The following is a 14,774-nucleotide window of genomic DNA, read 5'->3' on the forward strand; positions in this document are numbered from 1 at the left end:
CGAGCTTTCCGGATAAAATAGAGCTCACCTCTGAACACCAGAAACATGCTGATTGCGGCCTTCTCAAGAGCTGCTCCTGAGAGCAGGAACGCGGGGTTCAGGAGTGAGAAACCCCACAGCGTGTGTTTGTGCTCAGCAGAGACTGCGGCTGGGACCAGGCTCAGCACGGGACATTCTTATATCATCTCTCAGTATCTTTACAGAGCCAGTTGTTCCATTTCCCAGCGCGCGTTCCAGCGCGCACATCTGGCAGCGCTGCGGCGCGAACAGCGTTTCCTGGCTCCGGGTGCATGTGTTCCACACGCGGTGACATCATGCGCTCTCCCGCCTGCCAAAGCTCGGGCTCTACCGTGCAGACCACCAGAACGAGCCCCAGAGCCCCCCGGGGAACAGGGCTGACTTCCAACCCAAACGCTGTTCCCTTGCAAAACCTCATTTCATGCTTCGACTCTTGTGCTGTGTTCTCTCCCGCTCACACCCATTCTACTTCCCATCTACTTGAAAACAGTTTTCAAAGAATTCCTAAATTGCTTGTATTTTATCCTGCCTGTAAACATTTTCTCTCTGCACAAGGCCATAATTCTGACTTTTTCCTTTTATTCACAGTGGGGTTTTTAACTCTTTATCAACCTGAAAACTGGAGAACCTGTATTTCCCCTTCCCCAAAAGACATTTGTTTTTCTTTGCTATAGGTAATAGTAGGTGATGCAGTATAATTTCATTGTTCTCTGCAGGTGAGACGCTGTGTGATACTCATCACTTATCACTAGCTCAGCAGCAAAGCAGCTCTTCAGTGCACTTAAGGAAATAGGTTTTACCTTGTAGGGCAAATCAAAAGAGAAATTATACTGTTCTCTGATTAAATTGTCTGTCCACAAGCCTCCTCATTTTGATGTCGTTTTCTTCTTCTGAGCTCACTATTACAGTGATCAATTTTTGTTTATTCTAGCTGCAAGGATGCTGAATTCCATCACCATTACAGAGTAACTATTTAATAGTCGCATCTTGACTATCATCCTGTGCACTGTTCAAGACTTTTTTCTTTTAACCCTTGAAACAGATGGGTAATAAAGCCAGTCAAAAGCATTTTTGATTGAAGCCATCATAGATTGAAAACACTGCCTTATGAAATTTAGTTTTTCATGGGAATTCCTGTTTCAATGCAAAATTAATAAAGACATTTTTTCACATCCAGGAAGATGAAAGGAGACAAGAGGGTACCAAGAGATCAGGTAACCCAATGTTTAAAGAATTCACCTAGAAAACCGGGAACAGAAACGAGGACGAATAATTTGAAAAGTGCATCTCCAACAGCTCTGGTGAAGGACTTAACCACAAGGCAGTAAGATCCAGTCTGTCTCTCAGGAAATATCTATTTATAATCAGCGGTGTGTACTCTAATTGCTGCTCGTTTTTTGAGTTAGCCTTTTCCAAGTTTCCTTCTTTTCTCTCTTTTTGTATTTTCCCTTTTTGCCAAGTGTCAGATGGAGCCTCCACCATGAATCTGCGCAAGCTCCAAGGAGGATCCAGCTCAGGGTCACAGAGATTTAAACTGGCTACTGGCCACGCTTCTTATCACCTGCAGCTCACAAGAATAATGGCACCAGCCAGAAGATTTGCGAAACTTGAGCAAGCCCCAAATTTGCTGCTTTATCTCAAAAGAATTACTATTCCTTGTTCTAATTCCACATGCCACCAAAGCCCTTGCCCCTCCAAATCCTACCGCAAGACATCGCAGACCCCTGGCTGAGGTTTTGGGGTTTTTTTGTTTGGGGTAGTTGGGAAAGATGAGCAAGAGACACTCAATGCAAACAAAAGGCACTGAAATGAAAATTTTTCCATTATAAAATCCCCTCCATATGTTAGGCAGACAAGCTTGCTCAAAAAATTGTACACCTCATGCAGACGCAAAGCATCTCCACATTTGCTTTTGGTAGTATATGTTTGGACTAGATGGTCTTTAGAGGTCCCTTCCAACCTAAACCATTTCCTGATCCTCCAATTCTACGTTACAATAAACATGAAATATAGACTTGAAGGTCACAGAGGACTGAGTTTTGTATTGGTGTGAACGACAGAAATTTCATAATAGTCTTCCAACAGTTTTCAGTATTTAACGCGCCTGCAACATGTGGCAGAGGCCTCCGTGCTGGCTATTAAACTCGCTATGCGTGCAGCATAGGCATTGCTGGAATGTAAATAGTTCTCACATGGTCATGTTATTGCTGATATAGGCCTGTCTGTGCCACTTACTATTATTGAAAAGTACTAGTAAGTCCTCCTTACGTCTCTCAGCATCTGCCAAAAAGCTGCAAGCCACACCAGCTCCATTTCGACTCTTCCATTTGCAACACATCTAATGAGCAGATGGTTGATTTTTTGTGAGGGGGGAATAAGAAACAAAACAACTTGTGTTGGTGCAAGTGATTGGGGATGCTTTAGTTTTTAAAAGCCAGTTGTTTTGGACGTCTGCTCCAATTCTTGACTGCAAACTTAGCTTTGTCTACATTACTAAAGAAATACTCATATCCTGTATTTGTTTTCAAGTAAAATAAAAACCTGTTAGATTTTGTTCATATGTTTTTAGATATTTACCAGTTGGGAAATATTCCAAGACTAACAAAATTTTCTTGTGCCTGGTTGCTGTGTATTACCAGCAATAAAAAGTCCTTGTACCCCTTGATCATAAAGGGTATACGTTTTTCCATCTTTATTATTGCCACCCCATTAAAATCATAGAATCACGACAGCAGATGAAGTTCCCACACACCTGTAAGTACTTCATCTTCAGAGCGACTTTCTCAAATGCAGACTTAGACCGAACCTGACAGCTACACAATATCTGATGTGTGAATACCTGAACAGCATTGCTGTTCACCTGAACGAACAAATATACTGCTTCCCAATTATATTTTTTCTCTATATAGCTGAAGTAGCTATGGTTTCATTCAGACATTGGGCAATGGGGGCGTTCACCAGAGTAAGGGAAAAAATCAGTAACAATCTGTATGTTGTACTATTAGGATTTTGGGGGTTGTAGCAACACATCAGCATTCTCGGAGGCACTTAAAGTAAAATGTAAGCACCACCTTCTTTGTCTTTACTGTGATAAAATGCAAAAAATTAACTTAAATGAACATAAAAGCCACTTCAGAGGCCTCAGTATCTGAAAGACCAGCTAGAGCATCACACTTACCTTACTGGGAAAACTGTCATGTCTCAGATTAATAGAACCAAGATTTGTAGATCTGCTACATTCAAGTTGCTTCTTTCTGTTCTACAGTGTGATTTTATAAAATATTAATTCACAGAAGCTACAGTAAATTTTTAGTTTTAAAAAAGTTTAGTTTAGTTTTAAATTTACCTATTTTATTAAGCACAAAAACCAAGACAATGTGCATCATATTTACAAACGCATGAAAATATTTATAGTTCCAGAAATGATTTATTACTGTCCTTAATAGTACTGAGCACTCTAAATTACCAATAATACAAGTTACTTTTCAGGGTTTTTTTGGTCTAGTTTAAGCACAATTTTGTGTGGGGAGCCAGGAGGGGAAATTGTGTGCAAGAATTAGAGACAATGGCTGTTGCTGATGGTCAGGGCTGCTCCGGGCGGGTTTCAGAACCAGCATCGCGCGAGTGCGAGATGAAGCAGAACAAGCGGGGAGGGCATGAAATCACAGAGACAACCGATTTCTTTTTGTTCTCTGGAACATTAAGTTAGGCTCTTTTAAAAGCTACGTTTACTACACACACTCCACTTATCCACATTCCTTTTCTGCTGCATTCCCTGTTCTGTTACAGCTTTCCAAAGCCTTAACGATTGTACATCGCAACACCAAACACTTCCCTCCGCAGTTAAGTGCACATATTTTCTGCTTTCAAACCCCGCAGAGTTCAGTGCTTTAGCTGTCCTTTCCCAAACAGTCACAGAATCCATTATTTCTAGGCACACTTTATAGTGCAACCAAATCCAAGAAGCTGACATTTTTTATTTAGTACCCGTGGGCTATAATAATGAAAAATTTACTCCCTGAAATACAGTTGCATGCATTTCATCTCCACCGCACTCATGATAAAAAGTCACTTCCTCGAACACACAGGCAACAATGGTAACTTAATGAAATGTAGCGACATAAAATAAACATGAGCGTGCAGCACATCCGAATTCTCCAGAGTGAAAATACTCGACCATGTTCCTAGCAAAGATTCATATGAGTAAAGGGCCTTGAAGCCTGACACATACGTCTAAAGGCATGGCAGAGAATTCAGGGAAACTGCCATTAAAATAAATTGCTATTAGTAACTACGAGCCTCTGATAACACTACGGCTCACTGCAGGAGAACCGTCAGAGCCAAGAACAAGATGCTCAAGCGATGAAAAACAAAAGATAATCCAGAAGGTTACATGTATTCCTATTTGATAACTGAGGGAGGCTAAAGGTTGCATTTACAATAGAATCTAATATTAGATTGCTTTTTTTCCAGTTCCTATCCATCTCATTTAAAAAAAAGGCAAAAAGAGGAACAGTATTTTTTATTTTAGACCAATAAAGACTGAATTATTATCCAAAAAACAATAACCAGAAAATAAAAATAAGAGAATCTGTCCAGAATTCCTATCCTAAAAAATTCCAAAAGTCCAACAGGGTGTCCCAGGCCGGACCCACAGAGACGCTGCCCAGCAAACACAACCTGACGGTTACCATGGCAACGGGGGGGGGGGGGAACCTATATTACATTTGAGTTAGTTTTTTCCACACAATACTCAGTAGAATTTAGTTTAATAGTTTTTCTAAGTGTGACGGTTCTATAGGACAAATGGGCTCTGAAATGATTACGTTCTGCAGGAGAAGTCCATCAGTGACCATGGAAATCCAGCAGCTCAGACACAAGCTCTGTGTGAGAACGTCCCTGCACCTCTGACAGCCGCCAGGTACAAGGTAAATATTCACCCTGCACATCCCATTTCCTTAACCACCTCATACCCACCAGGGTCTAAACTCCATTCCATGGACCTTCAGCCTGCTCCGCTTGGGGAACAAGAGCAGATATTCACCATCTACCAGCTGAGGGGAACGGAGCATTCAAAGAGACACAAGGCGGCTTCTTCCACCCTTCACTGACCACCCTATTCTGTACTGTGACAGTTGTTCATGTTATTAACATTATTGTTTTCTTTTTTAATTAGAATAAAAACTGCAGCTGACACAATAACTCCTATAAAGAGGAGTTCAGATTGAGCTGACGACAGAATTGACAGTCATGCTTCCTGCATTCTCAGCAGGATTTTAAACTGTGCTCGATCCACCTTGTCCTGCTCTGATCACACAAAGGCTCCTGTCCTGCAGTCGCAACAATCACCAAGGACTGCGTTTGAAATGGCCATGCTCCCTGTGTGCCATAAACGTAAACTGTCCTGTTTGTCTTCTACTGTGTTTTATGACCCTTATTTTGGATCTGTCTCTAGCACCTGAAAGACACATCATAACATCAGCTGAACATCCTAAAGCAGCACAAGCAAAGTCAACAAAGTTAAGGATATTCAGTAAGCTGAGGCATATTAGGCATTTCATGCCATGCGACAATGGAAAATTATGCCAAAGGATGTATTTAATGCAGTGTTCCAAGACTGTTCCTTTCCATGCCACGCATAAGATGAGGTTCTATTAACAAAGGTTTCATCCAAGTGCATTTTCTTTCTGTTAGCATCCAGAATAACTAGGGCTTGGTATACATTTTTTAAGAAGTCCATTAAAAATGCATCATAAAGCCATAAATTTAACATTTGTCCAAATAAAAAATAGGTTTTCCATTAGGGGAAGTGAGCAGAGGTCTGTCTAACACATGACTGCACCGTGTGAGCTCCAGCACAAGAAAAACTAAAGGCACAGTTTTCAGTTACAGGCCTATCAAGCCCATGGAACAGGATTCTGACCAACGTCCAACGTGAGACTAAAAAAGTCCATCAGATATACAGTTTGGTAGGAATAGTCTCAAATACTGGAACACTTAACAAAAAGGATGCCTTTATTACACTATTTTATATGCACCAATATTCTTATGATCTATTACTTCTATGAGCTGGCTCCTTAACAGCTTTAGATGAAAAAAAGCAATACAGGAATTCGCGTATCACTGCCAACTTCTGGAGAAGTCATCAGACATTATAAAAATAACTGCGCTGAAGAGCTTACAAATTTTCTATTTCTTGTTTGGGATCTTAGGACAGACTTCTAATAACTTCTAGAAAAATGCAGTTATTTGACTTCCAGGAGGCAAACTTGGCATTCCAAAGCAAAGGGAAGAAGGAAAGAGATCAAAACTAACTCAAATCCAGAAAATACAATCAAAACTAGAGTGTCCATTCACCATATGACAGAAATGACAGTATTGTTCAACTTTAAAAAGAAAAAAAGAAAAAAACTTTGGGGGTAAATTCTCTACTAGTGGGTAGTAGCCATACTATTAGTAATATATTTATGTTGTTCCATATAACAGAAGGGGCTTTGTAATTTACCCTTTGGAGCAAAGGAGAAAGGCTGTGGCAAAAGGGATTTGTCACCTGCTTTGTCTGGCAGTTCAGACGAGGGGCTGAGACCCGAACACCCTCAGAAGCAAACGGAGCGCAGCGGCATTGAGAGAACACTGGATTTATAGAGATAAGAAGAATTGCGATAAATTTCTTCGCTGTTTTCATTAGTTTGAACTGTCATCATGCTTGTGACTCAGAAAGTACCTGTGCTTGATGCGGCAGCAATCCCTGTGCTTTGCACCGTCACACACACCCCGTGTGCCCCGGGGCTGCGGGACGGCAGGAGCAGCCTTTGAATCCACAATATCTAAGACACTCTTTTGCTGCTCAGATTCTAATCCTTGGACAATGAGAACTACATCACGAATTCAGAGAGTCGGTATAAATCCAGGATGCTAAACACCCAACAAGAATAGGACTACTTGCTGCAGAACAAAACCAAAACACTCCGAGGCACAGGTGTTTGTGATTTGATTAATCAAAGCAGCAAGTAACATAAATGTAGCAAAAGGAACAATAAATGGGAGTAAGTGGCTGACAGACACTGTTAACCAAAAATAGAGCAAACAGTAAAAACACAAAGGAAAACAAATGTGTTATATACAATAACTTTTAAAGCAAACCATAAGACATAGCTGCTCTCCCTCTATGGCTCTGCATCAGGGATAAATCCCATCTATGGGACCCTGATTTATTAGCACTCTGATGCCAGCCACATCCAGTTTGATGTCAAAGAAAAGGAAAAAGCAGCATGAACAGCATGCACTTTAAAAAAAATAATTAAATACCTCTTAGAAAATATCTACTAAATGCAAATATCTATATACGACTTCTATTAGATCACTACGTCTGAAATACCTAAGCACAGAGCGCCCTCCCATGTGTGCTTTGTTCATTGTACTCCTTCACAATTCCTCAACTCAGACCATTATGATAATATTGGGAAAGAAAGAAATATCCAAGAGGAAGAAACTCAACCCATTTAAACATAAGAAAAACTTTTTGGTGAGGGTGGTCAAACAGCAGAACAGGTTGTGCAGAGAGGTTGTGGAGTCTCTGTCCCTGAGACATTAACAACCCAAGCAGACAATGCCCTGGACAACCTGCTCCAGGTGACCCCACGATCCCCAGAAGTCCCATCCAACAACTATGCTGTGATTCCGCAAGACAAAAAGACAGAAACCAATGCACGAATCTCAAGATAACGTAACACAGCAAGTTCTAGCAAAGCCAAAAAAAATCTGTTAAGCAGTTTTATGCCTGAAAAACTGGAATGCATCTTTCTGCAAATTAAAGACAGATGGTAAGCCAGAGGACAGGACTGGAAAGTTCCTTGCTCATCAAATTAAAAACAAGAGGCCTATTCATGAAAAAAGTTACGTGGTCAAGTCACATTCTTCGCTCAGACGTTTTACATGCAGCTGAGGGTGGGCACCCTACTGGCAATTCATTGAGAAACCTTTGGTCGTTCCGGATTGCTGCAGCACGGGGGGGACACACACAGGATCTGCGAGCAGTCCGAACCGTGAGAGGAGCAGCAAATGTCCCTTTTCCTTTTAAAAGAACAGCTGGAGTAGCTTAAACAACATGCCAGCGTAACCTATTTTGTTGAATTCCCCTACAGTTACATGACAACATCTAAAACCCTGCCGCACTTCAAATACCCAGAGGCCTTGCGGCTCAAACTCCCCCTTCTTCCTGTTCTATCTTCTGGATTTGTTCTCCACCAACATGTACAAAGCCACGTTTTTAAATGAAGTGGAGGAGACAGACTAAGATCATACGAGAAATCTGCGCCTGATGAAAAGTGGTAGTAATTCATTCTAGTTATTTTTAGATTACATACACACAGTGTGTTCCTTTTACACCAACTAAACCCTCCAGACTATTCACCTTTTCTCTAAAGGGTGCTGCAGCTCAAAACCAGGCTGATAGGAAAAAGTGTCCCTGTTTTAAGAAATAACACTTTTACCTGCTCTGTGGCTTATACAGTTGCACATAATCACAGGCCCCTGTTGAACCCCGATCTTCAACCCCATCAGCCGCCTTGGCCGCCCCTCGGCCGGTCACCTGCTGTGCTCTTCAGGGGACACTGCTCCCCAAACTCTGTTGGGGCTTCAAACAGCAGAGCAACACAGAATTGTTCAGACAGCATCCTTCTGCTCACAAAGGACTAAAATTAAATCCAGGTACTCCTCAGAGTGCTGAAAACATCCATCTTTGTGGTTCTTGCTCCCATGTGAGACTTTGGTTGTGAGCGTCCATTCAAGTCTGACAAAGTCACTGCATCTCCTGTTAATGAACAACTTTTCTGTCAGGAGATTAAGACCATGCATCAGTGCCAAAAACCAATTAATTATTCTCACTCAAATACTGCCTGCTCTTTCCTAAAGACCAAATCTTAGATTAAAGGAGGTTACTTAGTTCTTAAATAGAATTCCACTAGGCATAGTTCACATTTACATTCATACTTGAGGATTATCACTCAAGAGCAGGGACTTTCTGCTCACAGCATCTGAGGGTGGGCTGGGAAGCATTGATTCGGAAAACTGAAGTCAGTAAAGACTTAAGGGTGACAGAGTCATCATTGCCAAAGCTGTAATAGCATCAGCTGGAACAGCGGAAAAACAAATGCAGAAAATATTGAGTGTTTGAAGACCAGATACTCAAAAACAAAACAAACCACAAAAACAAGTCACATTGCAAGATGATGAGAACTACAGTGATGGATGGAAACATCTCTGACATCATACACCTAAGAGCTGCCACAAAATACAAATACAAGTTTCTACATCATATATATTTCACAACTAACCACACATGGCTGAACACGGCTGCTCAACATTCACCTATGAATCACTTTGCATAATACTACTTCTCAAAGGTTTATCAAGTAGTTAGCATTCTTCAAGTGAAATAAGTCTAACAATAGGGTTCAGTCAGAATTATTTCTTATTAAATACATTAAGTCGCTTAAAAAGGCTTTGAGCTCCCCCTGTAAGAACGGTTACAAAGAGGAGCTTTCACGCACGCTACAGTGAACAGCACACATTTGGTGGTAGAGATCATGCTACATTTTTATTGACATTTCAAACATTATGCCCAAACCTCCTCATTCAAGATAAAACACTTATTCTCCAAGAAAATAAATCATCATAATAAGCTCAATTATTAATGACTCAAGTTTTTCAGCACTAAAAAGTTCACACGTTAACACGGTAAAGATAGAATAAATATCTTAAATTACTTTTTTTGCCTTGTGTAAAGTACTGGAAATCTGAAACTTTTCTGTGCTTCTGAAGAACTTGAAGCCACAGCAGCAAATCAACTGGTGGCAGACGTTAGGAGTATAATCTTTCCCCAGTATTACATGCAAAGTTATCATTAAAACCTCCTTCTGTTCTCCCCAATTAGGTATAAAGACACATATGAATTTATTCTTCTTCTGCCACATGTTTGTAATTTTTTCCAGTAGCCTTAGAACTGGAATGATGCAAACGTTCAGACATTTATTTTAAATAAAGCCAGCTTTTTGCCCTGTTAGGCACTTCTGAAAACCAAAGGGAAAAAACTTCTCACCGCTACGTTGTGTGACCTCCTGTGCCGACACCTGCACACAGGTTCTCTTCATCGAGTCTCCACACACAGAATCCCAGAATGTCAGGGATTGGAAGGGACCTCGAAAGCTCATCCAGTGCAATCCCCCCATGGAGCAGGAACACCCAGATGAGGTTACACAGGAAGGTGTCCAGGCAGGTTGCAATGTCTGCACAGAAGGAGACTCCACAACCTCCCTGGGCAGCCTGGGCCAGTGTCTGTCACCCTCACTGAGAAGAAGTTTCTTCTCAAATTTAAGTGGAACCTTTTGTGTTCCGTTTTGTACCCATTACCCCTTGTCCTATCATTGATTGTCACTGAGAAGAGCCTGGCTCCATCCTCCTGACACTCACCCTTTATATATCTGTAAACATTAATGAGGTCCCCCCTCAGTCTCCTCTTGTCCAGCTCCAGAGCCCCAGCTCCCTCAGCCTTTCCTCACACGGGAGATGCTCCACTCCCTTCAGCATCTTTGTTGCCCTGCGCTGGACTCTCTCCAGCAGTTCCCTGTCCTGCTGGAACTGAGGGGCCACAACTGGACACAATATTCCAGGTGTGGTCTCAACAAGGCTGCTACTTTCCTATTATACAAAAGTTTTTCAACATCTCCTTTCCCAGCTGGTCAAAGGCAGAAAACACTTCTGCAGTTAGAAAATACTTTTGCAGTTAGAAAATCCCATAATACTTCCACAATGCTAGGATAGCATTTACTATTAAACTCTGTGCGTGCCACAGTGTCATTGCCATTTTAAAGTTATTTCACAGAATGCTTCTTTGGTATCAATATCTTCTAGAGTGTGTACATCTGGAGGCTTGCAACGTGCATACTACACAAAAAACTGTGCTTGGTTTGTTTGGTGAGTTTGTCTTAATGTTGCCAACAAAACAAACAAAAAAGTGAAACATTCCAAATTCCAAAGACAAAACCATCCCTGACAATCTCTGTGTGAGACAGACTGTGGTCATCAAGCACTGCCTGGCTAGACGGTCAGGAAATCCCTGTATTGATCACTACGGCAGCAGTCGCACATCTCAGCCACCACATCTTAATACAGCAAATATTTAATATTTTCATCCCAGCACAGACTGAAATACACAATCAGGACCTGAAGTCGCAGGTAAGGCCAGTGCTGCAGGCTGGTCCTGCAAGGGATGCACCCGAGAACCGCACAGGAAAGAGAAATATGAACATAGAAGTTCTCCTTCTCCCTCCTACTCCAAAAATTCTGCACTAATGAGCAACCTCATGTCCCCAGAATTGAAAGCTTATTCCTCATCCATCTACCGCATCCTAAACCTGTTTGTAATTCTGATACTCTCATCTGGAAGCTCCTGGCCCACTGTGACAATCAGCTCCCATGGACCACAAATAGATTATTCAAAAATAAAGTTTCTTTGCATTCATTTTTAATATGTCATATTTCAATTTGTTCAGATACCTGAATTATACAGAACAGCTCATTCTTATGGTACAAGAATACAAAGGTATCTTGCTGCCGGCCACAGGGACCCTGCTGTTCTGTAACAGACTGATCTTTTCCCTAAAACATCATCATTTCCCATCCCCAAAGAAACTCTGAAAATGCTTCATAAAATCTCAGAGACTGTGAAGATTGGAACCCGCCTCCCGGAGGGGTTATTAGAAACAGCAGCTATGGAAAGGAAGATTTGGGGGCTTAATGAAATTATTATTTTTATTTTTTAATATGAAGACATAAAGATTGAAATATTGGTCTACAAACAACAACTGTAGGATTTAATAGATCTATTTTATATTATAAAGACTCAAGTAAAAATATCTGAGAAATACAGCGGGACATTCTGCACAGGACTGCAGCTTTCATTGAAACAGAAACCATAGGTGAAATAAACACTGTTTCATGTAGCTGAGTCCAGCAGAGCAAAAACAATGAACACAGGACACAGGTTAACTAGGTACACTTGGAGATACTTTGTATACTTGGACTGACACAGTCAAGCCCAGTCAATAAAACGTAACAAATATACCCAAGCAATTGTTGGATCTGAAGAATTTTTGACAGGTACAGACCCAGACATGTGGAGTGTAACTGAATTGAAGGGGATTACCAAAACTTTATGTCCATTTAAGGCCAGAGGAAAAGGAGGAAAACTCTATGTCCATTTAAAGGAGGAAAAGAAACAAAGACATTTACATTTAGTAGCTTAAATCTCCGAAAACTTGGATCAAATTAATTTTTCAGCTTCCTAAGTAAATGGAAACTGGGTTCTGTATTTAAAATGCAGACCTTTCAAAAAAAATACAAGCTACACCTGTTAAGCTCCCTCTTCTGGCTAATGAATAAAATTGCTTAGATTTGATATGCCTAAGTTTCAATTTTCCAGTTAAGTTCTATCACTTAAAACCAAACAATCTTTTTTTTATCCATAAAGCAGCTTTGATTTTGAAATACACAACATAGGTGTTCCACGTCAGTGCCCTCCTGTTGTCTCATGCTGACAAGCTGCACACACACAAAACCAAAAAATAATCCACGTACTATGCAGGGATAGCAATCCAAACCGAGCTTGACTGACAACCAGCCATCTAGACCTATAGGAAGTTTATAAACACCACTGCATATTTTCTGATATCAGATATCCAGTACAACCCGAAATTCATGTGTTCAAAACATATCAGACTAGTTAATTAGCCCCCAAAGTACACCTTTCTTTGTCCTAGCCAAAATTAGAGTTAATCATGCAATAAAAACAGGAATACACGTTTTAAAAAATATAAATGTTGAAAATGAGGAAAACGTACCATACAAACTTAAGCTGCCTCCGTTGCAGGATCTTCCATCTCTGCTGCGGTTTGCACAGCATTTCCGCTGGGTAACAGGGCTGCCAGGGGCCAGGAGCACTGACACCACCAACCCTCTCCTGCTCACCACCCATCACAGCACCGGCATTTCAACAAGTAATGTGGGGAACCACCCTGTTTATCCGTCAGTAACACGGGAAAAGGGGAAAAAAATTACCCAGTAGCGCAGACAGCGTCTGACTTCAGCTCTGCCTCCTCTGAGCAAAAGTTATTTTCCAGTTTGTGATCCTCAACTAAGCAAAAAAGAAACAAAGACTTCCCTGTGCTTTTCCCATAAAGAAGGAGAGCAACCCAAGAGCTCCAGCTACTGCAAGCACCGAAATCCCTCTGCCGTTTTCTATCACCGCTCCCCAGAAATGCAGAAAAAAATTGTAAAATATGTAAAGGTCGGCCTAGAGATGCACAATTCACCATCCCCTACAAGCAGATAAATAGCCAGCTCTTTGTGGTAAAATAATTACAAGTAATTAGTGTTTATCTTATGCACTGATTTACGTTAATCACACTTGGACAGTTGCTATGGCTGGTGTGTTGAAAGCAGAAAGAATTTCACTTTGTTAACAGCTCCAAAAATTAGTGGAGCTTAGCTAATAGGTGTGGCTTTCAGCATTAATGGGCTCGCACTTTTAACTGGACATCCAAATGAGCTTCCCAGATACTGATCCCTTTCTTGGCCCTTGCTGGTATTTTATGGAAACAGAATTAACATGAATTATTTTTAAAGAGGAAAGTATCACCAACAGACTTCAGTATTTCAGTTCCACTCATCCTAGCTGATGTTTTAATTGAAATTGTCAATTTAGTTACACTGTTAAATAATTGCAAATGAGGAGATACAGATGCCTTAAGCAAACAGTCACCTTCATTGTGGAGCAGCCAAGTTAACGACAGAGAAAACAGTTTAATACCCAACAGGAAGCTCAAGTCAAACAACTTTTAAACACAGAAGATACTATTATCTGGAGCTTTTAGCAAAAGCAGACTTTAGTACAGAAATACATGCACTTGTTTACATCAGGTATTACATATGTGAACAAAGGAGTTAGTCCCTCCCCAGAAGACAAGTACACTTCCTTACCTTTGGCCATTTGGGATTTAGAAGTCGTGCTTTGATGGCATCATCCAGGGCTTTGTCATACTGCTGGATTTTCATGTAGGCTGCCGAACGGTTGCTGTAGAGAATGCAGTTCTGAGGATCAACTCCCAAAGCCTCGTTGTACAACACGATTGCCGTGTGGAAATCACCATCGTGGCAAGCCTGGTTGCTCTGGCGAACCTTTTCAACAAATTCAGCTTTGCTCAACATGGGACTGTCAGGACTTCTTCTTCCAAAAGATTTTGATACAAAGAAAGAAATCTGAGGTGGAAAGGAGAAATTATATGTTAGTGTTAAGAAATACTACTCAAAAAAGGGGGGGGGAAAAATCAAAATATTAAAACTATGTGGCAAAAATTAAAGCCCCTGGCATTACTGCAGAACAAATTACGAAATCAGAATCAGATTCTTAAAAAGGTAAACTGTTCATCTGTTGACATTTTGGGGTTCAAAAGGAACAGAAAAGAGCCTCATGAAATATATCATTCCCTAGGAAGGATGTCTTCCACAAGATATATTGCCTTCTTGGGGCATATGACTAGGTGGTATCTATTTTAGCATGCAGGAATCCACATATTCACAAGTTTTTCCTTCTAATCCGTACCAGCTGATTCTACAACACTTTGCAGAGTCACCAGGTAAGGAGGTTTATCTGAAGAGGCAGCCGGTAGGAATGTGAAGATGATGCCAGTACATCCTAA

At 41.0% G+C, this 14,774-nt stretch overlaps 1 protein-coding gene across 2 annotated transcripts in view; it reads right to left on the minus strand.

The window, feature by feature from the left end:
- TTC28 (tetratricopeptide repeat domain 28) overlaps window positions 1-14,774 on the minus strand; it is a 99,433-nt gene that overhangs the window by 82,345 nt on the left and 2,314 nt on the right. For both annotated transcript variants that reach the window (XM_082066264.1, XM_082066263.1), the window contains exon 2: window positions 14,056-14,334. In XM_082066264.1, coding sequence (XP_081922390.1) covers window positions 14,056-14,334 — 279 coding nt within the window. The remainder of the gene's footprint in view (window positions 1-14,055; window positions 14,335-14,774) is intronic.

This window comes from Streptopelia decaocto, assembly GCF_964273445.1.
Source record: "Streptopelia decaocto genome assembly, chromosome: 15".
Lineage (NCBI taxonomy): Eukaryota > Metazoa > Chordata > Aves > Columbiformes > Columbidae > Streptopelia > Streptopelia decaocto.